We start from the raw sequence: 25,604 nt of genomic DNA, 5'->3' as shown, positions 1-25,604 counted from the left end.
ATTGGAGTGTACGCTAGGCATCGCTGTATGCTGCAGCTCTTTATCAGCCACTCGTTTAAGTTTGGAAAGACGTAAATGCTGTTGCGGCTAAGGTGTGTCACCACCATCACTGCTAAGCACTTAGTGTATACTCATGTAGCTGATGTAACGAAGAATGGAAGAACCTTAAACTGGTAGTATGGTCCACTTACTATAAAGCACAGGGGTCGATGATGTCCTGAATGGATGGGGATGTAGAAGTAGATGTCCTTGAGGTAGATGGATGCCATACACTCCCTTGTGCAGAGCAGCGGAATGATGTCCTGTAGAGTGGTCATTCTGAATGCCCCTACTGGATGTAGCAGTCTAAAGGTCTGAGGTCTAGAATAGGCCCTGAGGTTCCATCCGTTTTAGGGAATGAAGAAGTACAGGGCACCTTGGGCCTGCTTTTGAGTGAATTCTGGTTCAATGATACCTTTACTGAGAAGTGCCCGTACTTCCTCTTTTAATAGTCTTGTGTGTTCCTGACTCGTTGCGTGCAGTACTACAGAGCCCTCATCTGTCTCAGATTATGTCCTTCCACTGCATAAGGAATACGATTACAGGTGTTGTGTGATCAGTGGATGGAAGGGGAGCCCCTGCTTAGATTTGGAGATGCCCTTCTCAGTGCTCCTTTTACCACAGTAACCACCCCTTCCATAAGATTTAAACGTATGTCCTACTAGAAAGGGCTAATGTTGCTACCTTTGAGGAAGGGTTGCAGTCATGGCACATGCTCTTGCCTGTTTCGTGTGGAACGCAACCTTGGGTGCCTGGGTTTGCAGAGCACCCATGACTTTAGCAGCATCTATCTCTCTTTTGATGTTTTAAAGCACATTGTCCAAACAGCTGCTGCCTGTCAAATGCAACATTTATGAGGTGCTATTGTACCTCTGGTTTGCATTCAGATACCATAAGCCATGCATGGCAGCAGAGTATGATGCTTGTATTCATCTCCCTTGAAGCAGTGTCAACAGCATACAAGGCGCATCAGATATATGCATTAGAGATGACCATCCCATCTGCCACTAGGTTTTCTGCCCGTTTGCACTATGTCTCTGGTAGATGTTTCACCAACTGTCCCATATTCTCCCAGTGGTATCTATCACACGTTGAGCCACCATCTTGAGTTAGCAATCCTCCACTGATCGGCAGCCCTCACTGCAACTCACTAGTATGCTGCATCTATTGTCTTTATTTCTTTATCTGGAGGAGGATCATCTCCGGTTGCCTGATGCACACAAGGTCATATGGCAGGGTTATATTTCTTTTCAACCCTCAGAGTGGCAACACATACATTTACTGCATCTTTGACATATTCTGCACTAGGCTTGGTCGTACTTTTGAGCAGTGGTAAATACTGTGGCGACCGTTCAGTCTGGGGAGTGTCTCCACCAAAAGTCATCTTCATCTTCAACCACATGAAGCCTCATTTGATGTTTTACCACCCTGTGGATAACGGAACAATATGCCACTGTATCATTCAGGGGCTTTAACGTGATAGGGTTCTACAATCCACAATGTCCTGGGGGTTGGCATGATAATCCTCTCAGGGGTCTTCCCCATCCATGGTTGGTGGGGGCTCTAAGTATGGGTTGTGTGTGATGTTAAGACTCTCTAGGTCGGAGTCTGTGTGAGGAGAGCATGCTGGCTGCTATATTGACAGAGGAAATAATGTCTGTGGCTGTGGTGGAGGCTGGGGTATGGGAGAAGAAAACTGTGGTAAAAGGCTATTACCCATTATCAGGCACCTCAGGACTTCAATGGTACCAGGAGGTATTCTTGACTCCAATCTCGACGACAAGATTTTTTTCAGTGTCGGCTTTCGAATTAGATTTCAGAGTCAGAGGCCTGGAGCCGAGCTTGCTTTAGTTGGTGCCAAGCTGGCATTAGTTGGTGGGGATACTCGTAGCCTCTGGCCAAAGGCCATCATGGAGCAGAGGAGATATCACGGGGGCAAGACGCTTTGGAGCTGGAAGCTGAACCCAAATGTCAGTGCCTTTTATGGCATGATTTCCTTGATGCCAAACACCTTTGGGAGTGGTGCTCGGCCTCAATAAGAATCTTCTTTCAAGGTAGATACCTGGAGGATTGATCCTCAAGTGAGTGTGGTGATAAAGTGGATGTGGGTGTAGTTTTTGTCCTGGGCCCTGTGTTACTGCTAGCTAATTATCATGTATTTTTTTTCTTTGATACTTCCCGATACTTTATCTCATTGAAGGACAGAAAGGGAAGAATGTTGGGATTTCCTTTTTAAGTGCCGCTCTCTTCCTTTTGGAAATTATTTGTGAAACAAGCAGGTGAGTTGTGGTTTTATTTATAAAGGTGAAAAGGTATCAGGTCCAATATTCCAAGAATGAGTGCAAAAAATCAGGTATGAACTCCTCAATTATAACAAATAAGCAGTCCTGTTTGCTATCTGGCCAGGCTTGATGATTGATGGTCTAGGTAAGCATTGGAATGGTAATTAATATAAACTTGTAAATGACATCACAAGTCACATCAGTGGAATATATATATATAGCCAGGCCTGAAGTAAACATTGTTGGCAAGCTCAGGAAGTGAAAGAGTGTTGAGATTAGGCATCTTGCAACTTCATCTCACTAGATACATAGTATTCTGACAATAATTATTGTGGCTACTGGGAACGAGTAGGCGTGTGCTGCTGAATGGTATCTGACAAAGATAGCTCGAAGGGAGATCTCCAAAGAGCGCAGATGCACTCAGTGAGATCACAGACAGACACAAGAGGTAGATACTGCAGAGAGGAGGGGAATCAGAGGGGAGGCAGAGGAAGGGAAAAACGTGTGGCACGGTAAAGGCCTTGAGAGGATGTATAGCAGAGATATGGAAAAATAGAGGCTAAAACTACAGAAGAGAAAGAGAAGAACGGAATAGCGAGGGAAACCCCCCAGATGGAGGGATAGAAGGCACAGAGGACTGGGAGAGCAAAGGCACTCATGTGACATATGGAAGTGAAAAGTAAGGATAAAGATGGAAGGGAGCTGAAAGATCCACTAGGGAGGGAGATTTATGGCACAGAGGCGATGGGAGTAAAATTCCAGGGAATGGAGAGCAAAAACACTAATGGGTAGGTCAAAGGCACATGGGGAGGAAAGTGAAGCCAGGGGTTTGAGCCAAGACACGAGTGGTGGAAGATCAAAGGCACAGATATGAGAAACAGAGTCTCTCACTGACAAATTTCTCAAAGTGTGCAGAATCAGAAATTTAACTTTTTGTGAGATCCAGTTTTTGGATTCACAGAAGGTCTAAAGCAATAGGAACAGGAGGTAATGACTCTGTATAGGTGGGCATCAGAGCCCCCTATACACACACATAAAGGTATGCAGAAGACCAAGGAGAAGATAAATATTACCAACCTGCCCAGCAGAGTGACACCAATATCAATTTCACAGCGATTCCCGAGATAAACACAAATTGAATTTTCAGAATGGTTCTATGGCCAGCTAATAGGAAGCAATGTTACCCTCCCACCAACCTAAAGAATCCTTAGGCCATGCAGAATAAGGATATAAAAGGTCTGACATTTTTCCACGTGAAGGGGATGATTTCAAGAAAACAAGGGGAAGAGGTAATCATAATGCTTCAAAAGGATATTTTGCTTAAAAATCGACATTAAAAGTGGAAGTTATGCTTCAAATACTTTTTATGTGTCTACCCTTTTCCCCAAAGAATTGTAGGATGGAATGTGAGGTGAAGCGCCCTTAGTTGCTTCCTTGCTGATATGGTACTTACCTCTGTACAACAATGATTTATGAAAGTGGTTGTGGTTTGCTTACTTGGAATGTATGACAATCCCCGTAAGCTGAAGGCCACCCAAACTGTATTTTGAGTTTGACATTGGGTCTCAAAAGCCAAAAAAGGAAAGCGATGGGACCAAATGAAATTCCACATTTTGCTGCTTTCAGGAAACTAGCAATATTATTTTAAATGACACAATATTTGGCTCCCAAATTCAATATAATGTTCTGTGAATACACTCACACAAGAGCAAATGACAACACCCTGTCACTCAATATAATTTCTGCACAAACTTTATTTAAAGACAAATTACATTTGCAGTTTTCAGTTTTTTATTACTTTTGGACAAAGTGACCAAGAAGCCACCACCACTTTTCTATATGCCACTGAGGGGAGTCATGCTGGCAACATGACATTTATTTAGGATGTGTAAGCGGGCTCACTTCGTTACATAGCTGGGCATGAGAGCTAACAAAATCACTGCATTTTAATATCAATTTGAAAGCCACATTTTGTGAACATATGTATTAAAAGTTCAGCATATCAGTCATGTAGCATTTTAGAGATGTTTCAGCTGTCTTTAGAATGCATGATTTTAGCTGGGAAGAATAACACATTCTTGAAATATAAGTTAACAGAATAAAATGTGTCCAAGTTCACAAAACAGCCATGTTCAGAACACATTAGTTGATTTCTGCTGCACCAGCTCTACAATGCACTAACACAGTTTGGGTGATCCTTGAATTATCTGGCCCCACAAACCTACACACATCAGCCCTCCCACGTTCGTGAATTGATAGAACATATGGAGTAAATAATAAGGAACATTATCAAAACAACTGGGCTCACCTAAGGAACTGAGACTGTCTTTAATGAAAAGCTCATTGCATCTGTTTCTTGCGTCAAACACTGGGCCAGATTCACAAAGGTAAACTTACACTTTTGTTCAAGTTTACTTTTCTTTGGGATTTTTGGTATTCACATACTATAAGTTAATAGTATGTTTAAGACTGCATGGATTGGATAAGACTATCTTTTTAAGGCGGAGGTTTCCACAGTTGTAAACGTATTATTAACTCGTAGTTAGTGAATTTAATAGAAAACGTAAATTTACAAAAAAGTGAGAGTTTATCTTTCTGAATCAGGCCCTTTATATTCCTAGCGCAGTTATGCACGTTTTGCCTGCATTTTGAGAGTCTGGACATTTACTGAATGAATGGAGAACTCCATGCACTAAGCAAGAAGCACACCAGTGGCAGAGTAGTCAAGGGACCCTGTACTCATCACCAGAGCGAGGAGTTCAGCCAGTGGGGCTTCTAGAAATGTGGCTCTGTACGGTGCCTATTGCAATGGCTCTAATTAGACAGTGGTGCATGAGAGAGAGGATCTGAAATAAACAATGCTTTACTTATAGTTTGAGAAATCGTACACATACAGCGTTGCTTCTGACGGAAAGCACATCACGCACATTCATATCCAGTTGGATCGGGTGGCTGCGGAGGAACTGTTCTTGAGTGACCGTCTTCTGCTTTCTTTAGATCCCTCGGCTGCTCCATCTCGAAAGGTCTGGGTACTTCGGATGCAGAGGGAGCCCGGTATCCTGTCCGTGGTTCTACCCTGTGGTAGAACAGCATGACGTAACCTACCATAGGGTAAAACCACTGGCTGGACACAGAGTAATAGGCAGAGGAAGCACACAGGAAGCCCAGAAACCGAAAAGTCACCACAGAGGAAAAAAAGGACAGCTACAGTGTAACTAAATGAAATCAAAAAGTAGCATGAAGAGACAGGATGAAAGGGCAGAGGTAATCCCAGCAGAAGTGGAAGGAAAATCCGAGGCTAGCACCTCTAGAAAGAAACCACATGCTAAAGAGTGATGAACAGTGTTGACAACAGTCCAAATAGTCCAACAAAGGTATTTTTTAAACTAGAGTAGAAAGACAGAGAATGCCAGACGCCGCTGCCCCTTCTGCTCCACAGAAACACTTAGAACACAGAGTTTACTTTTTTTTAAATGAATCGAATGATGCCTTGGAAAACCATAATGGTGGGCTTCAACACAGGCATTTAGTGCCAATGGGTGAAATCTTTGGCAGTGCCCACAGTTGAAATACAAACAAGCACTGATGATGTTAATCATGTTTCATTAATCAAAGGGCCTGGAAAAGTGGAGTAAGACGTCAGCAGAGGCTATTCGATGGAAAACAAGATTAGCATCAGGGGGAACCATCCGATGACCTAAAGGTAGGACATCCACAGGTCAGTGGTTTGAGCGCAGGAATATTGGTTCTCCATCATCATAGGCTTCTTCATTAAATTCAAAGATTAGTTCCACCTACATTCAGAATCCCAAGATCTCCCACACGAGTGGTGGTATTCAGAGTTTATTCATTTTTAATGAACCTCTTATCATGGAGAAATAAAAATGTACTTTCCTCTAATTATAGCTCTCCATCATGGATATGTTTTTTTTAAATACATAAATACTAAATATCTACACACAAGTGCAGAATCCCACTCATATGTGCAGCTACGTTGTGTATAAAGAAGAGCAATGAAGATTCCAGGGCGAAGAACTGCTTTTCAACTGGGGGATGTATTACACAAAGGCCCATATTATGCTAACTGATGAGTTGTCAGCCACACAATCCCTTGGTATCCTCTGGTCAATATGTGTGGGATCAGAGCCATAGTCTACAATGTTTAAAAAAATGAGTTGAACATGGCTCAGGTAGCTAAGAGATTGCTGCGCCTGGCCAAGACAAGGCACTCCCTAGTGCAGTCTGCAAAGGGGACCCTGGAAGGGGCCATCTCTGAACAATAACACAAAGGCTGGTGCCCAATTCGGTTTTTATATTTTCAATACGCAGCAGCACAGAAATACTAATACATAGGTGCATTTTTGAAGGACAGAACAGCATAGCAGTGTTTAATAGGAATAAGGGAAGTTGTGGGTTTCTGGCTACAATTGGGTTTCATAAACCTCTCCAAATTTATTTATAACAGGCATCAGTGACACCCTCAGAGAAAAATGGAGGGCGTTTGTACTCACCGTGCAATACCTCCATAGTCGAGCCCCTCCTCGCCCCTCATAATTATGTACAGACGCCTTCGCAAGTCATAGGGCTTCATGCTCATAATCTGAAGAAACAAAATTGGAGGAGAAATTGAAAATAAAGTCACCTTTCAGGATGGAAACTATAATGCAACACAATTTCCAATTTCAGTGCCAGCTAACTAATTAACACAAAATGACGGCATTTCCCAAGCAGAACGAGGGTAAATGAAGCAGTTTGAGTCAGTGAAACAGAATTTTGTATATCAAGGACTACAGATGTTTGGGATGAGCATTAAAGGATGGCCTGGACCATTTTTCTGTCACCGGAACAGCATCACAATATTGGAAAGTGGTTACCTGCACCATCATTCTATTACAAAATGATGAACACAGGGAGTGACAGAACATACAAACTACAACAGTAGTTCTTCTGACTAAACCTACATGTCAAACTGTGTGGCAGTGGACATCCTAATGGTACGCGAGATAGTTCAAGAGTGGCCTGCAGTTCTTTGCAGAACACTGGGTTATGAAGACAGGCACAACTGTGGGGGCAGAGTATACCTGGAGAGGATGGGATTGGTCATGTTCTTCATGACATGGTCATGGACAGCACACCCGCTTGGAGGCACACTTCTCAGGCAAAGCTCCTTTCTTTCTCTTTCTGCATGTTCTGATACCTCCAAAAATGACCCCATGATCTACAAACTCTGTAAGCAAGTAACCCAACAGAAAACAAAGGAGTTCCTTTACTCGATTCTAGTTAAGTTATTGAGCACCAATATTAGTGACAGAAAAAAACAAGTTCTGTATTTACATCTGTTTTGACACACATTTTATCACTCTAACTACGTTTTGCCTCCTAAAAGAAGAAGATATTTTACCACACCAAACAACACAAAAAGGGCACAGTTGCATAAAGGAAAATCTAGAATTTCGCCGGAAATTAAGAGCAAAACCAAATATCCAGCTCTGACAAAGTAACTCTAAATCATTTCATATGAAAAAATTATTTTAAACTGCAAACGAAAGAAAAATAATAGTATAAAAACTAATCACAAAATAGTGAACCATAAAAAATTAAAAGGCTGCACTGCTTACTGTATATATATATATATATATATATATATATATATATATATATATATATATATATTAGTTCGTCTAAAAACATGGTACCATCCCTTTGTCACCCAATGTAAAAAGAGAAATCCATGCTGTTTTGATAGTCATATACGAAACCTGTACATTAAATTGTAAAAGGGGTAGCTGCCAACAAGGAAGATGATTTTCACCTGAGGGTTTCAAGTGACATCATGGAGAACTTATGTCCTCGGTGTCTGGGATGGCCAATGGAATCCTGAGTTGAAAACTTAGACCCCTTTATTGAGTGCTTCCCGTCCACAATTCTATATACACTAGAGATATATGAGGCATCCTTGAAAATGTTTAACTGCTTAGTAAGAGGCAAAATAAAATGAGAGCAGGAGCTGACAATCCACTGCATTTGGAGAGTGAGGTGAGAAGTAAAGAGTAGTATAGACGAACATCTCAAAAAACAGGAGGGGACCAACAGAAAGCCATGAAGGCCAGGCAGGTTTCATTAGAAAACTGCATTAGGAGAGAGGGTAGAGGGCCTCTTAGAAACCTACGGTGCAAAGGCTGTAGATTTGCAAGACAACTCTGGGTAACTACAAGGGATTAGAAGGGAAGGTGGAGGAGAGGGTGATACCACGGTCCAAGTCATTTATACTGCTGCATTTCATGTCTCTTTACCAGCTGGAAAGAGTCCTCGAAAAGAGTAGTCCGCGACACGCTGATCTTGACGTGGCTGGGGAGTGCATTGGACTGTAAAAAAATGTAAAAGAAAACGAAGATCAGAAGCATCTACAATGAAAACATACACACACTTCTCCCTTCACAACCCTCAAAACAAAGAAGGCTTCATGTAGCAGGATCTCTCTTTACATGTCCAAACGGGTGTTTGCAACTAGGAAGGCACCTTTCATCTATTCTGTGATTGAGTTTTACATCAGCATCAAAGTGTTTTAGAAACAACAACAGAATCACTTCTGAGATGAAGGATTCCAGCCAAGACAACATCAAAGGACATGAGGGAATAATAGTTATTTGATATTATTCAATCTATCACACGTGGAAGCCAGAGTTCTTTCTAAGCAAGCATAAATGTATGAATTAGGTTTGTTCTATGCAAAATGCTACCAGTTGCCTGAGCGTGCATTACATCAGTCGTGTCCTTGGATGCAGTGGCAAGGTACCACTTTGCAGTATCCTCTTTTTTGTACCAGTTTCGTAAAGGAAAGTTTGCTGTAAAAGCCGTAAAGTGGGATGCAATGGATAATGTCCCAAGCTAAGTGTTGATAGGTGAATGAGATGGTCCTAGGTAGCTGGTTACGGGCACAGATTGCAGATAAGATGCTCTCTTGTGACAATGCTAAATACATGCAGAGACCTGGCGATTTTTGGCCAAATATTGAGTGGAATAGTTGGAATTTGCCGTCTCTTCAGAACTGCGGGCATCCCATATCACAATAGTGATCTATAGTGTTCTAAGCCTTTTTCCTGGCCATGCTACACCTCACTATTTAGGTAAGCTTCTCCTTTGCCCAAACAGAGAAACAAGTAGCGGAAATACACTTAAACCCCAGACACCTACATAGTTATCCAGTGCAGCTATAAAAGCTTTGGAATGGGAACAAACTCCCCGAGTTCTTCACCAGTGGGCCTAGTAAGATATGTTCAAACAGTAATAGTTTGGTAATAGTGGGTAAGGTATTTGTTCAATCAGAGCATTGACTGGTAGCAGAGGACTTATCCTGAGTATTCTAACTTCCGACTACGCTATATCCTGTTTCCTTTTAGACCACTCAATCTTCGTAAACAGTTTTCTGCTTTTTTGAAGAAGTCTCAATTAAAAAGAACACAAATTTAAGCAAGGTGCGAATGGATGACAAGATAGGGAACTTCACACCCATCTTTGTAGAACTCAAAAAGTAGGCTGAATTTCAGACCGCCCCTGCATCCATGAGCAGCATATATACAGCATTGCGTTCATGCACGCCTAAGGGGGCACAACGATATGGGACTTGTGCTTTTCTGCAGTTTACCACTTCCTGTGGCTGAAACGTTCTTACTTTCTGTGAAAATGGGGAACACTGTGCAGGAATGTTACAATTTAAAAAGGATTTGCCTTACTATTCCATGGCAGGGTTGAAGTGGGTGGCTTATCAAGTGCAGGGATGAGAGAAAGCATATCTCTTCATGCACCTTCTTCATAATAGGGGGTCCGAAATATACCTTCCCTTCTGGAAAGGGGAGACCTTAAAGAGGGTTTAACATTAGGGCTTTTAGATGCTTGTCTCCCAGGATGGGTCACGGCTGTAGATTTAGGACTAGGGTGTGGACAAGAATGACTCAATGAGAATGTAATCAGGGTATTACCATACCTCTCCACCCCTTCCTTCAAAACTCATTCCTAGGCACACTTTTGGATTGGTTGGCATGCAACGAAATAGAAAGGACAGAATATTAATTCCCATGTATGTCTGCAATGTTAACTCCTCCAAGGAAAAGCGACTGAAGGGCTGCCAGCATGCATTAGATTTTCGATGAAAAATCTCAGGACCCATACTTGATAATATTCTCCTGAATTTCAAATAATCCCTGCCTTTGAATGTATGAAAACTGTGAGCTACAGATCCTGATTGCAGTCAGGTATTTTATGTATTTAAATCGTTGCAGATAAACACTGTATTCTCCAGTAATCACCCCCAAGAGGGAACAGTGGGAAAGATCAGGGCTGGTGTAAGAGAGTAACTTGCTGTAATTAATGGGCACATGCATTCCAGTTCTGTTAATAGTGCAGTCAGAAGCACTCAGGAGAGCTGAAGGGTCATGCAAAGCAAAGGAATACTCACGTGACAAAGAAAGCGAAACTGCTGGTACTTCCAGCGGAAGCTCCTATCGTACGCTGCGGGCGATCCTCCTGGCTTGCTGCTGAAAGTGTACAAACCACCAATCAAGTGAATGAATGCACCACTAACCATCCCTGCTCTAAAGCACATAGCTGCCTCAACGCCAAAAACCCTTCCACATACAGAATCCTTAAAGCAGGCAAATATGAGTGTGCTTACATCCCCCAAATCCAAGCATGCAAAGAGGACGCATCAAAGGGGAACTTACCTAGATTCAAACCCTGGGCGGGGATCCTTGAACGTGGTGGTTCGTGTGTTGTGATCTACGAAGTATCGAACGCCCTCGCTGGTGTACTTCATCTCCCACCCGGGAGGGAGGGCAGGCTCCTGAATCATTCTGTCATTAAAGCACATTGGACAATCATAGGTTGAGTGAGTACAGCAGCACATGCCCATGAGACAGCCTCCTCAGCAGATTTTTTTAAGACTGAATAAGCCATCCAACAACTAGCTAAACAACTCAATGTCTTAGAAAGTTGCTCTTATAAAAGAGATAGGCAAGGCTCGGAGTTGAAGAAAGGTACAATGGATATACATTTACATGCCAGTGAACATAAATGTGGCCCAATAACACATAGCATTTAGATCGACGGACTAATAAATGCATTTTCACGTGTTCCTATATTCCTACTACGCAGAGTGAAATGAAAATGTCACTTACCCAGTGTACATCTGTTCGTGGCATCAGTCGCTGAGATTCACATGGTATGCATGAGCTCGCCATCTGGTGTTGGGTCGGAGTGTTACAAGTTGTTTTTCTTCGAAGAAGTGTTTTCGAGTCACGGGACCGAGTGACTCCACCTTCTGTGCTCATTGCGCATGGGCGTCGACTCCATCTTCGATTGTTTTCCCCGCAGAGGGTGAGGTAGGAGTTGTACTATAGTAATAGTGCCCGCGCAATGAAAAATGTAAGTATGTACCTATTAAAGGATTAAGTAATATATACAAATGTACAAAATTGAAGGTAACTTCTGAACTGCTACAGGCTTCCGGGGAGGTGGGTGGGTCCATGTGAATCTCAGCGACTGATGCCACGAACAGATGTACACTGGGTAAGTGACATTTTCAGTTCGATGGCATCTGTCGCTGTAGATACACATGGTATGCATAGACTAGTAAGCAGTTAGTTCCCCATAAGCGGTGGTTTAGCCTGTAGGAGTAGAAGTTGTCTGAAATAGAGTTCTTAATACAGCTTGACCTACTGTAGCTTGTTGTGCGGATAGCACATCTATACAGTAGTGTTTGGTGAATGTGTGAGGCGTAGACCAAGTGGCTGCCTTACATATTTCCTGCATTGGGATGTTTCCTAAAAAGGCCATTGAAGCACCTTTTTTCCTTGTTGAATGTGCCCTGGGAGTAATGGGCAGTTGTCTTTTTGCTTTAAGGTAGCAGATTTGGATGCATTTAACTATCCATCTGGCTATACCTTGTTTTGATATTGGGTTACCTGCATGAGGTTTTTGGAATGCAATAAATAGCTGTTTAGTTTTTCTGATGTTCTTTGTTCTGTCAATGTAGTACATTAATGCTCTTTTGACATCTAATGTATGTAGTGCTCTTTCAGCCACAGAATCTGGCTGTGGGAAAAATACTGGTAGTTCTACCGTTTGATTTAGATGGAATGGTGAAATAACTTTTGGTAAAAATTTTGGATTAGGTCGTAGGACGACCTTATTTTTATGTATTTGTATAAAAGGCTCTTGTGTTGTGAACGCTTGAATTTCACTTACTCTTCTTAGAGATGTAATGGCGATGAGAAAGGCAACTTTCCAGGTTAGGAATTGTATTCCGCAAGAGTGCATGGGTTCGAAAGGTGGGCCCATGAGTCTTGTTAGAACCACGTTTAGGTTCCATGAAGGAACAGGTGGTGTTCTTGGTGGTATAATTCTTTTGAGCCCTTCTATAAATGCTTTGATAACTGGTATCCTATACAGGGAAGTTGAATAGGTAGTTTGCAGGTATGCAGATATTGCTGCAAGGTGTATCTTAATAGAAGAGAAGGCTAGCTTTGCTTTTTGTAAATGGAGCAAGTAATTTACTATATGTTTTGGAGTTGCATCTAGCGGTTGTATCTGATTATGATGGCAGTACCAAACAAATCTTTTCCACTTACTTGCGTAGCAGTGTCTAGTGGATGGCCTTCTGGCCTGCTTTATGACTTCCATACACTCTTGGCTAAGTTGCAAGTGTCCGAATTCTAGGATTTCAGGAGCCAGATTGCTAGATTCAGCGATGCTGGGTCCGGGTGTCTGATCTGTTGGTTGTGTTGCGTTAACAGATCTGGTTTGTTGGGCAGTTTGATGTGTGGTACTACAGACAGATCTAGCAGTGTTGTGTACCAGGGTTGTCTTGCCCAAGTTGGTGCTATTAAAATGAGTTTGAGTTTGTTTTGACTCAATTTGTTTACTAGGTAAGGAAGGAGAGGGAGAGGAGGAAAAGCGTAAGCAAATATTCCTGACCAGTTCATCCATAGGGCATTGCCTTGGGATTGCTTGTGTGGGTATCTGGACGCGAAGTTTTGGCATTTTGCGTTCTCTTTTGTTGCAAATAAGTCTATTTGTGGTGTTCCCCAGAGTGTGAAGTAGGTGTACAGAATCTGTGGGTGGATTTCCCATTCGTGGACTTGCTGGTGATCTCGAGAGAGATTGTCTGCCAGCTGATTCTGGATCCCCGGAATAAACTGTGCTATTAGACCAATCTGATGGTGGATTGCCCACTTCCATATTTTTTGAGCTAACAAGCTTAACTGCGTTGAATGTGTTCCTCCTTGTTTGTTTAGATAATACATCGTTGTCATGTTGTCTGTTTTGACAAGGATGTATTTGTGGGTTATGATTGGTTGGAAAGCTTTTAGTGCTTGAAAAACTGCTAATAATTCTAGATGATTTATATGCAGTTTTGTTTGATGTATGTTCCATTGTCCTCTTATGTTGTGTTGATTGAGATGTGCTCCCCACCCTGTCATGGAAGCATCTGTTGTTATTACGTACTCTGGCACTGGGTCTTGGAAAGGCCGCCCTATGTTTAAATTTATACTGTTCCACCATAGAAGCGAGAGGTAAGTTTGGCGGTCTAGCAACACCAGATCTAGAAGGTGACCCTGTGCTTGAGACCACTGTGAGGCTAGGCACTGTTGTAAGGGCCTCATGTGCAGTCTTGCGTTTGGGACAATGGCTATGCATGAGGACATCATGCCTAGGAGCTGTAGTATTGTTCTTGCTTGTATTGTTTGGTTTGGAGACATGTGTTGAATGACCCTGTTGAAATTGTGGATCCTTTGTGGAGTTGGCGTTGCTACTCCTTTTGTCGTGTCTATTATGGCTCCTAGATATTGCTGTACTTTGCTTGGCAGAATGTTTGATTTTGCAAAGTTGACGGTGAACCCTAGTTTGTAGAGGGTTTGTATGACTTGATTTGTGTGGTTTGAGCATTGTGTGAGCGAACTGGTTTTGATTAGCCAGTCGTCTAGATACGGGAACACATGTATTTGCTGCCTTCTGATGTGTGCAGCGACTACTGCTAGGCATTTTGTGAATACTCTTGGAGCGGTTGTTAAACCAAAAGGCAATACTTTGAATTGGTAATGTATTCCTTTGAATACAAACCTTAGATATTTCCTGTGTGATTGATGTATTGGTATATGGAAATATGCATCCTTGAGGTCTAGGGTTGTCATGTAGTTGTGTTTTTTGAGCAATGGTAACACTTCTTGTAGTGTGACCATGTGAAAGTGGTCTGATTTGATGAATGTGTTTACTACTCTGAGGTCTAGAATTGGTCTCAGTGTTTCGTCCTTTTTTGGTATCAAGAAGTACAGTGAATAAACTCCTGTGTTTATTTGTGTGCTTGGTACTAATTCTATTGCATTTTTTTGCAGTAGTGCTTGAACTTCTATCTCTAGAAGCTGTGAATGGTATTTTGTTAAATTTTGTGATTTTGGTGGTATGTCTGGAGGGAATTGCAGGAATTCTATGCAATAACCATGCTGGATAATTGCTAAGACCCATGTGTCTGTAGTTATTTTGTCCCATGCTTCGTAATATTGACGTATCCTCCCGCCCACTGGTGTTGTGTGGGAGGGGTGTGTGACATGTGAGTCACTGCTTGTTGGTAGTGGTTTTGGGGCTTTGAAATCTTCCCCTATTCCTAGGGAATTGCCCCCCTCTATACTGGCCCCGAAAACCTCCCCTGTACTGTCCCTGGTAGGTGGGCGGTGCGGACTGTGAGGTGCTAGCTTGTGTGGCCTGACCCCGAAACCCTCCTCTAAAAGGTGTTTTGCGGAAGGTGTTATAAGATCCTCTGCCCTGCGGGGAATAGAGTGCGCCCATGGCCTTGGCAATGTCAGTGTCCTTCTTGAGCTTTTCTATGGCTGTGTCGACCTCCGGTCCGAACAGAAGTTTTTCGTTTACTGGCATGTTAAGCACTGCCTGCTGAATTTCTGGCTTGAATCCAGACGTTCTGAGCCATGCGTGCCTACGGATGGTAACCGACGTATTAATGGTTCTTGCGGCCGTGTCTGCTGCATCCATGGAGGAGCGTATTTGATTGTTTTGACCCTCCTCAACAACCTGTTTTGCTCTCTTTTGCAGATCTTTTGGGAGATGTTCAATGAGATGCTGCATCTCATCCCAGTGGGCTCTGTCGTATCGCGCTAACAGCGCTTGTGAATTTGCGATGCGCCACTGGTTTGCTGCTTGGACAGCAACCCTCTTCCCGGCTGCATCGAATTTCCTACTTTCTTTATCTGGGGGAGGTGCATCCCCAGAAGTGTGTGAGTTTGCCCTTTTTCTGGCAGCCCCTACCACCACAGAGTCTGGTGGCAGCTGAGAGGTGATGAATACAGGGTCCGTAGGAGGCGCCTTATACTTCTTGTCCACCCTAGGCGTCACTGCCCTACTTTTTACTGGCTCCTTGAAAATGTCCTTTGCATGGCGTAGCATGCCTGGGAGCATCGGCAGGCTTTGGTAGGAGCTGTGGGTTGAAGAGAGGGTGTTAAATAAAAAATCATCCTCTACTTGTTCCGAGTGTAGTTCCACATTATGGAATAGTGCTGCTCTAGCCACCACTTGTGAGTAGGCTGTGCTGTCTTCCGGTGGTGATGGCCTAGTTGGGTATGTGTCTGGGCTGTTATCAGACACTGGTGCGTCGTACAAGTCCCACGCATCCTGATCTTGGTCATCGTGGCTCATGGCGGTGTGAGCTGGCGAATGTGACGGGGTGTAAGTTGGCGAAGCCGGAGTTACAGGTGGAGGCGAGGGAGGAGGTGTTACCTTTTGTGCTGTTTGTTGCTGAGGAGTAAACTGAAGCGTTCTCTTTCGTTTGACAGGTGGAAGGGTACTGATCTTCCCAGTCCCCTGCTGAATAAAGATACGCTTTTGCGTGTGATCCACGTCAGTGGATTGCAGTTCTTGTTCAAATCTATGTTTCTTCATTTGAGAAGACATAGAATGCTCTTCAGTGTAGGAGCCAGAAACAGGGTCTGATGTCGCTTTTTTCGGCTCCGAAACCCCTGTCGATTGTTTTTTCGGCTCCGAGGTAACCTTCCTTTTTTTCTGTGCCGAAAATTCTTGGCCTCTATGGTCTTCGGCGCCACTGTCTCGGCGTCGATCCGTGTCGACACCGAACTCTCGGTGTCGATGCTTCTGTTTAGCACTCTCTCGGTCTCGAGGAGGCTGCGTGCCGGTGTCTCGACCGGAGTCGGACGATCTCGACACTAAATGGGCCTTTTTCGGTGCCGATTGTTGGTCACCGAGAATTTGGGTGGAGCCATGGCCGGTTGGCAGTGGCGTCCCCTGGGCCTTCTTTCCTTTTTTAAGGTTTGATCTCGACGTCTTACTCACAGTTCTTGTAGAGTGTAGCTCGTCGGAGTCTGAATCCTGGATGGAAAAGGATTCCTCCTGTTCCTCTTCTGTCTCGAACTGTCGACGCTCTTTTGGCGTGGACGCCATCTGGAGTCTTCTCGCTCGACGGTCGCGCAGAGTTTTTCGGGACCGGAACGCCCGACAGGCCTCACAGGATTCTTCGCTGTGCTCGGGTGACAGGCACAGATTACAGACCGAGTGTAGGTCCGTATAAGGATATTTGTTGTGGCATTCGGGGCAGAATCGAAACGGGGTCCGTTCCATCGGCGTTGTCCTCCACGCGGTCGGGCCGACTAGGCCCCGACGGGGTGCCGAAATCTACCCCGAAGGGCACCGAAGCGCTTCGATGTTCAACGCGTCGTTGTATGTGTCTATCTCTAACCGGATCGCAACGATACCGTCGAAAATCTTCCGTCTTCAGCTATCTTTCCGTTCCGAAACTCGGAGCGACAGGAACACGTCCGAACCCGATGGCGGAAAGAAAACAATCGAAGATGGAGTCGACGCCCATGCGCAATGAGCACAGAAGGTGGAGTCACTCGGTCCCGTGACTCGAAAACACTTCTTCGAAGAAAAACAACTTGTAACACTCCGACCCAACACCAGATGGCGAGCTCATGCATACCATGTGTATCTACAGCGACAGATGCCATCGAACATATGTGTTACTGACACAGTACACGAGGAAGCAACTCTCCTAGTAGTCGGCAGTCCCCCTCTCCAATGTGATTCTACTTCAGTGTGTGAAATTAAGCCCTTATATCCTGGCTTTAATAAATAACGTTTTTAAAAAAAACTTGAGAAAACACAAAAACACCATGGCATAAACCATATATGTAGATGTACAGAGTGGAATAAGCTTCTTATTACTATTATTGAGCACTAGGAGGAGCATTGCGACCCACTTGGGGCTTCGTCTTTCGTGCATCATTGCCACTCCCCAGAGTCAACATTACACTCCGAGCGTGTGTGTGTGTATTTTTGTGTGTGTGTGTGTATTTGTGTGTGTGTATATAGTATTATATATATATACACATACACTAGCATGCACATATATACAAGCTGCAGGCTTCAGCATTCGCCGCAGCAGTGTTACTAACTTGCAGAAGGTGGAACACCAGTTTATACCGTTCCACCGGCGTGGACCGGTGTCAAAGATCGGTTTCAGTAGAGAAGTGACAAGGACATAACTTAGAATGCTGGAGTTTTATCAACTCAGTTCTAGAAAAGGCAAAAAACAGTTTCACAACATATTCTTGATAGACGCAACAGCAGGGAGACCTAAATAACCACAATTTTCTCTTCATATGCATGGACAATTGCAAAACTCCAATTCCAGCGTACAGAAAAGCACTTTACTCAGTAAGGGATGGGGAACATACTGAGGACAGTGAAACATAGATTTGTGTCTCAGTATTACAGAGATGAACACAAATATTCTCTATTAGGCATTTAATAAAAATCTTTAAAGCCTCAGGTTTGCTGCTCCAGCCTAAACAAAGTAACTCACTTGAGGAAGTGAGGAGGTCGGGAGAATTGCATAGGACTGTATTAAATATATATTGTTCCTTCAACATAAAGAAATATAGTTAGCATTTTCTCGTGACTAAACGCCTTTCTAATGCCTTACTCTATTTTAGGAGCAGTATTTGGCACCTCTGCTTTTGCGATAGGTTTTTAAGGCACACTGAACTCTTTTTCCCCCATTACTGGTGCAGTCAGATATTCACGTGCAGTGTAGTTTAGACTGGCAGTTAAGGCTGCCCTGGCCATTTCTACTATGGGCAGAGTGTGCCTTCCTCCACCCCATCTGGCATATGCTTTCAAACACCAGCTCCATCATTTACTCTGCTCTGCCCTACACAACTTGCCTGTTCTGCCATGCTCAAATGATGCCTTGCTTCCTCCATCGCGATATCCGCCCCATCTACTCGGGTCTCCATAACACTGCTCAAATGCTACTTGGCTCTGCCCTGATCCCAGTAGCAATATTCTTCTCTGCCCATCCCGCGTCATCTCTGCCGTGCCCCAGATATATAGCTGCCTGCCCAACCGTCTCCGCATATCCCTAGACTTTCCTCAAGGCTGGGCTGAGCCAACAAGTCTATCTGGGTCACCCCTTAAGATGATGCTCTGCCCCGCCCAAAAACATGTTCACTGATGACCCAGCTCAGTCCAAGCGCGCTCACGCCTCGGGGAGCAGTTACACTTGCATTGAAGTGCCATGCTGCGCTTGTGGCAAAATGCAGCACTTGTGCTGTGTTTGGCATAAACTGTTGTAGTTGTGCTGTGTGCGTCTAACAAGCTTAGTGACTGCACTGTGTTTGTACTTTCTTGTGTGACATACTCGGTGGTGGGTGCGCTGTCTGTTATGAGCTTCATCGCAGTCCTGTGTTTTGGAGCCTTTCCGGCGCTGCACTGGACCATGCTGGACTGCAAAAGCGTTTTGTAAATATCTTTAGCAGCTGCACTTACTTTGTCCCAAGGGACACTGGTTGCACAAGATTAGTGATGCACTCGAGTTGCTGCAATGAGTTCTTCCTGCACCATTTTGGAGGCCCTGTACTTACTGAATTGAACTGAAGTGTGTACAGGGCGCACAGCTAACCCACTAGTGGCCGTGCTGTCCCTGTACTGAGCTGCAATGGAGTCTTTGGAAAGCGCAGTATGGTTTTAATGCACTGGATGGATGGTGATATGCGTGTTGCGTAAGGTAGAGCCTGTGCTCGTATGCATTGTACTGGCTCCACCGCTTGTAATGTATTGCAATGGCTGTGCTGCGGGTTTAGTGCTTCTAGTGGTTGTGGTGCTTGTAATAAACTGCAGCTGTTGTAATAAGTTTTTAAGTACCATTTTGGAGACACTGTGCTCATACTTTCTTGTAGGGACTCTGCTTTCACTGTAATACATCGTAAGGTGCTATATGGGCAGTGCTGTGCTTGTCAGACAATGTAGACCCATCACTAGGTTCTTAATGCACTAGGCTGGATGCACGGGAGTGGCTGCTCTGAGTCTGAAATGCATTCCAGTGGCTGTGGTGTGTTTGTAATGCACAGCGCTGGATGCTTGGTGGTTTAATGTGCAGCACTGCCTGTGCTGTGCTTGTAATATACTGTAGTCGCTGCACTATTTTGCTGTATTGGATACACTGCAGTTATGCCTATGGGGGCATTGCCAGTAATACCATTTCCAGGGGGTGGACAAGGGACTACACAGCCAGAATTCCCATTTCCAGGGGGCCGGTGAGTCTGGCACGAGCCTAAGCAAACAGTATCTGGAACTTTATTACTGGATTCTTTCAGGAGTCACTAGCCTTCCTCGAAGAAAGCTGCTCATAGGACTGACAGAAGATATCTTACCCCTGAGTCCTGGGATCCTCCCATTGGGTCGTCCGCGTGTTGTGGTTCACGTAATAAACTCGCCCATTGTCCTGTCTCTTTTCTAAAAGGCAAAGACAACATGTACATGGTTAAAGAAACCCTGCCTTATCGCCAAGTCCGCGAGCGCACAACAGGGGTGAGAGTGGCGGAATAAGGACTCGCGGATTGCCAGAGTGCACTTTAGGGTGCAGGCCTGGAAGTGGAGGGGAGAAGAGGCCGCCCTGGACCGTGAGAATGTGAAATCTGGTGCACTGACAGCTTCTGGTCTGGAAATGTATTTAAGTGTGATGAGGATGCTTTTGCTCGCTATACAATGCGCCCTGATCAGAAAAAACAACTCATCTTAGGGCAGAGGAGATCATCAAATTCACTGGGATCTGACTACACTTGGAAAATAAAGGGCTTTCCAATGAAGCCCTCTGATACACTGGGAACTGTGGAGGTGACAAAATGGCTAACACTGCAAAGTGGACCAACAGGACCCATCTGCAAAAGTCAGGCCAGGAAATGATGGCGGGCTGTAAAAAAGACTGTCCCTGAGAACAGTCACCAAGGATGCAAACCCGTCTCAGAGAAGAAACTTTCCCTAAGCAAAGATGTTATGGGGGAAAAAGTGAAAGCAGGATATAGGCAAGAGCTATGATGACACCACTGACTGTGCAATAAATATCTCTGCCACCTGAAGGCGGGAAAAAGAGGAGGCTGCCATGAATCAGAAGGGCTGAGAGTGACGCGTTTGGCTAGCCGTTTCAGAAGCGATATGGCGGACATCTTACCACAGAACCAAAAGCTGTGAGACAACGATTTCCACAGTAAAAGAAGGTTAAAATTGAAGAAACAGAGACGCTGTTTATTAAATATCGAAACATGTTACTTTCTTATTCACAAAACCACGTCTTTGCCCACAAGAAAGAAAGACGAACAACCAGGTGACACATTCATGGCGCCTCCAGACACCGCCCTACACCTGGCGCAGCAGCGCCCCTGCCGCTCCCTCTGGGGAGACCCTGTGCGGACGGGCCTGCGCTGGTCTGACTGTAGACTGTGCTCGCTCACTCCGCCTCTCGGCACTTCGAAGAAGTGCGCACGTACGTTTGTGAACAGAAAGTATGACTGACTGTTATTATTCGCAGCTGGCCCATTAACCCCCCGGAGTCAGTAACAGAAAGGGACCCTAACCGCAGCCCGTTCATGCAAAGGCTCTAAGGCCACGGATGTCCACAGCACCCCCGGGCAGCCGCCAGACGTGGGGTCTCCTTCCTCCCTGGAGGCGCAGGAGCTTGAAGCGCCTTTAAACCTGCGCTGCACCCTCTTGCCTGCTCCGGCTGCAAGGCGAGGCACGTGACTGCGAAGTAACCAGGTTACTCACTCATCTACATGTGCAGCACACTGCACAGTACACGTGTGACCACAGATCACCTTCACAGTTTCACACTCTTCCGGCTTCCACCTTTAGACACGCAGCTTTATAACCCACCGCCTTTGAGAAAAAGCAAGTGATCGGCCGGCGAGTGAAACCACTCCAAGAGAAGTAACTGGGGGTGGGCTGGTTTTAGTGAACACTGGTGTGACCAGGGAACCCGTACTCCATTACTTTTGTACAGTAACTCCATCAACCCTTACTATTGGCCCGGCAGCACTGTTCGGCTCCGAAGAAGTTCTGAATCTTAATTAGAAAGGGGTGCTGCTTGTACGCAACGTATAGTAATATACTTATTTACTGGGCAGTTAGTTAAAACCGGTACAATTTCACTGGCATTAAAACTGTTAAAGAACACACTATAGAAACTAAAATCAATATCACTCATAGATGTATGACTATTCGTTTTTTTAAATCCTGAGATAAAAAAAGAAGTGGGAACACTTAACTCTGTTGTTCTGAGGTGAACCTGGTTCCCAAGTTAACGTGTTCAATTACTTCTGAGCTAATTTTAGGAACCCTGTCAATCTTTTGACCAGGTGCATAGCAATCGTCATAAAGCTGCGAATAAATAAAGATCTTCTTTCACCAGAAAGGCTGTAACCACAACAAAGAGCATAAACCAAGTTTATGGTCACCAGCGACAAACTCTACAGCTACCCAATGATGGTTAACTTTTTTGCTGTAAATGTATCTCACTGATGTCAATTTGACCAAAATGGCGCCTGGCATTACCGTTTTTAACCACAAGGAGGTGCTTTCTTCAGGTAAGACTGCGATGTATCTTGACATAAGGGTTTAACAGCACTCCAAAATGTTCCAGGGATTGACAAGTTTTAAAAATGTGATTCAAAGAAAAAGAATACATTTTTTTTTTTTACTTTTTTTTTTTTTACTTCTTTTGAAATGTTGAGAGGGAAGCTGATTTTCCGAAGCCTCCTGCATTTTTAATTTTTTTAACTCTAGCTGAAGCTTGGAATAATCAAACTAAGTCTGGGATGAAGAGGAGAACTAGAAGGAAGAGGGGCCAGACACAACTTCAGCTCTGGATAAATCTACAATCATAGTAGTCAAACAGGGTGCATTTTTCTTGTTACTAAAAAGAGAAGTCAACTCTGGACCTCTGTCTCACCCACTTGAGGATGCTTGGTCATACCGGTCAACAGATTGAAGAAGCTTGTTTGCCACGGAGAAATTGTGCATCCAGTTCTTTCTCATTGGCACCTTCCAAAAGCACTAAATTTATACTTAGCCAATGTAAATGTGCAGTTACTCGTATTGCTCCCAACACACTTTCTTGGCTGCCAGGCTCGCCCGTTCCAAATGGAGGAAAGAGAAACAACAGTGTTTTGTCCAGGATGACAGACAGTAGACACATGGAAAAGGCAGGAGTAAAACTTAGGTTTCTTCTACCCACTTTTGGTGATTTATTCACTTGACGGCTTCTCCTCCCTTCCTATTTTCTTGTGGAGTTCGTCACATGAGAAAGCAGACTGCTGGAGAAAACACGAGTAATCAGAGGTCTAAGATTAGCATGTGGAATGTGTAGCTCAGGCTAGTGCAGAATAACATACATTTATCCATGATAACAGCCGGCTGAGCCTCCTTCTCCTCCTCTGACTCCTTCAAACGGAGCAATATCTGCCTGGTCACTGGCTGGGAAAGAACTGGACTCTCAAAAGCATCCGGACGTCCTTACAGCACACAGAAAAGAAAATATGACCACATCCATTAGATCCGGTCCGAGGGAAGCTGTACTTTTTAAGTGTGTCGTTGCCAAATTTCAGATTGCCCCTATATGGACTTGGCCCCAAGTCAGGAGGGCTTATCGTCCGGTGAACTGGGAGAGCTTTTTCGGAACTCGGTGACTGCTGGAATCTTTCAGCTCGGTGACCAATTATTTCACAGTCCACATGCAGGCAGAGCACTGTGCGCCCCCTGTTCTACTGATGCTCAAGTCCAGGAACTTACATTTAATGCGCAGGAAGGAAATATTCTGTTTCCTTTCCACACAGTATTTCTAAATAATATTGTTATTATTTAGGAATATTGTGTGGAAAGGAAACAGAATCTGTGGTGGTGCAAGGCTTTTAGCTGGACCAGTGCAAACACCATCCAGAAGGGACATGTGTGTGGTCAATAGTTTGGACGGAGTGCAAAGAGGCTTTAGGAGTGTAGGAATCATGCGTTATATTTGAACAATGAAAACAAATGAGCGATAACTCGATATATATCTAATATAAAGATACACATCCAAACTCCAATTTACAGACACATATTTCAAAAGATCATATGCTCACAAATTCACTTATTGCCGCCAGACAAAAACCAACAGAGAACGCATTAACCAAACCCACAACGTCAAATCCTGAAAGATTGAGTCCATTGACATACTAAATGCTACAACCTCATAAAACCCTTAACCTCTTCAAATGGTACCAGAGAGCACCCACAATCTACAAAACCATGCAGTCTTATTAACACCTCAAACTAATAATCCATACAAATAATGCCAGGCAAACTCCATGAGCACATCAATCAAAGGCATAAAGCAAGTCACACTGGCCACAAATCCTAAAATAACGTTCGTTTACCACCATGGTGTACACACACCTGAGTAAATCTCTAAAGTCCACTAAACAATTTAAAATAACAAACTTCACAACATCAAAAAAGTGCCAATATCTGGTGCAGCGTGCATCTGATCGAAAAGTGCAAACGCTGCACTGAACGTTTTACTAGACTAACCAGTGTACGCTCTGATAGCAAAGCATACGCTAACAAAGTACAGTGGAAACTCTTTTCAAGTCTAACAGACTTTCAAGACAATGACCACAGCTGCGGAATTTTAAGTGCATAGCTACTGTGCCAACTAAACATCCTTTTGTGGTTGTCCAATTAAAAACGGCATTTGAGCATCATATCCTGGCAAAATTAAACCTCGTGCTATAGCAGCCTTTCTCATCCTGAAGGGTAAGGGCCATCAGCTCACAAACCCAACCAATAAAGCCACAGTGCATATGTACTCTCAGACAAACTCGTAAGGTACTGCCACGTGATAGTGCACACCCTCACACAAACATATCAAATGTACCAGATAAACTCAATAACCTCACACATGCCTCACAAATAACTCTGTGGCCTCACAAGCACCCACAGATGCATACAACAGAACAGTGTGGAGACCCTGTAACCTGACGACAATCAACTAAATATGTATATATCACTCCTGCCGCCACAAATCAACTCAATGTCTCCAGTAACACTAAATGATCACTTGTTTACCAATATCAAACCAGGTAAACAAATATGTGATTTGCACAATTATATCAAATGTTATATTAGAACATTGCACAAAACCATAAAATACACCACATTACATCATGGAAAAACCCATTTCAGAAACAATTGGCACCAGCCAAATCCTCATTAATAACTAATCAGCAGACAAAGAACATGGGGGACAAGAGCAAACAGCTAAAAGGAAATGCATTTGGATGGAACCCACACAAAGGAACACTGATGCCTCAGTCTGCAGTCAGCCTCCCTGGTTGATATGCGCAGCAGGTGAGTAGATGGGCTAGGGAGATCTAAGTCGTGCATAAACAAGCCCTTGAAAAGTAGAAACAGCCCAAGGTAACTGAAGCAAAGATAGGCCCAGATGTTCCACCAGCTCCCTGTATTCCTAAAGCTGGTTATGATCCAGCACACCTACCAATTTTGAAGACAATGATTAGGGTATTTTTAGAATAAATCCTAGTCAGACCTTAACTCAAATGTAATTGCTCTCATTCATCTAGCGGAAAGTTTCAGGCAGAGATTCCCATTTCACAAAAATATTGCTGGTCCCCTAACAGGTCTGAAAGTGAGAGCGAGGAGGAAAGCAAACTTCCCGATAACAGGATGGGATGGTAATATCAAGTAACATGGTAAGCATAACCACATTTGAGGAATAATAGGATGCAGAAAAAAGCTAATTCAAGAAAGCCTGTACACATATACACAATCCTCCAGAAATGACAAACCTGTGTGTGGGTGTAACTGAAATACACGAGAGAGATGAAAGAGAATGTTAAGACAGAGATAAGTTGTGGGCACACCATAAAACCC

At 43.9% G+C, this 25,604-nt stretch overlaps 1 protein-coding gene across 6 annotated transcripts in view; it reads right to left on the bottom strand.

Annotated features, from left to right (window-relative positions):
* Nucleotides 1-25,604, bottom strand: part of WWP2 (WW domain containing E3 ubiquitin protein ligase 2) — a 461,427-nt gene that overhangs the window by 44,064 nt on the left and 391,759 nt on the right. For 5 of the 6 annotated variants that reach the window (XM_069216846.1, XM_069216845.1, XM_069216843.1 and 2 more), the window contains 5 exons: nt 20,054-20,135; nt 11,042-11,170; nt 10,777-10,855; nt 8,615-8,686; nt 6,833-6,921 (listed from right to left, as the gene is read on the bottom strand). In XM_069216846.1, the coding sequence (XP_069072947.1) occupies nt 6,833-6,921; nt 8,615-8,686; nt 10,777-10,855; nt 11,042-11,170; nt 20,054-20,135 (451 nt within the window). The remainder of the gene's footprint in view (nt 1-6,832; nt 6,922-8,614; nt 8,687-10,776; nt 10,856-11,041; nt 11,171-20,053; nt 20,136-25,604) is intronic. The other variant, XM_069216844.1, reaches the window with a different exon arrangement.

This window comes from Pleurodeles waltl, chromosome 12, assembly GCF_031143425.1.
Source record: "Pleurodeles waltl isolate 20211129_DDA chromosome 12, aPleWal1.hap1.20221129, whole genome shotgun sequence".
In the NCBI taxonomy this organism is placed as follows: Eukaryota; Metazoa; Chordata; class Amphibia; order Caudata; family Salamandridae; genus Pleurodeles; species Pleurodeles waltl.
The sequence above is the reverse complement of the archived record's forward strand: the minus strand, read 5'-3'. Positions and strand labels throughout refer to the sequence as shown.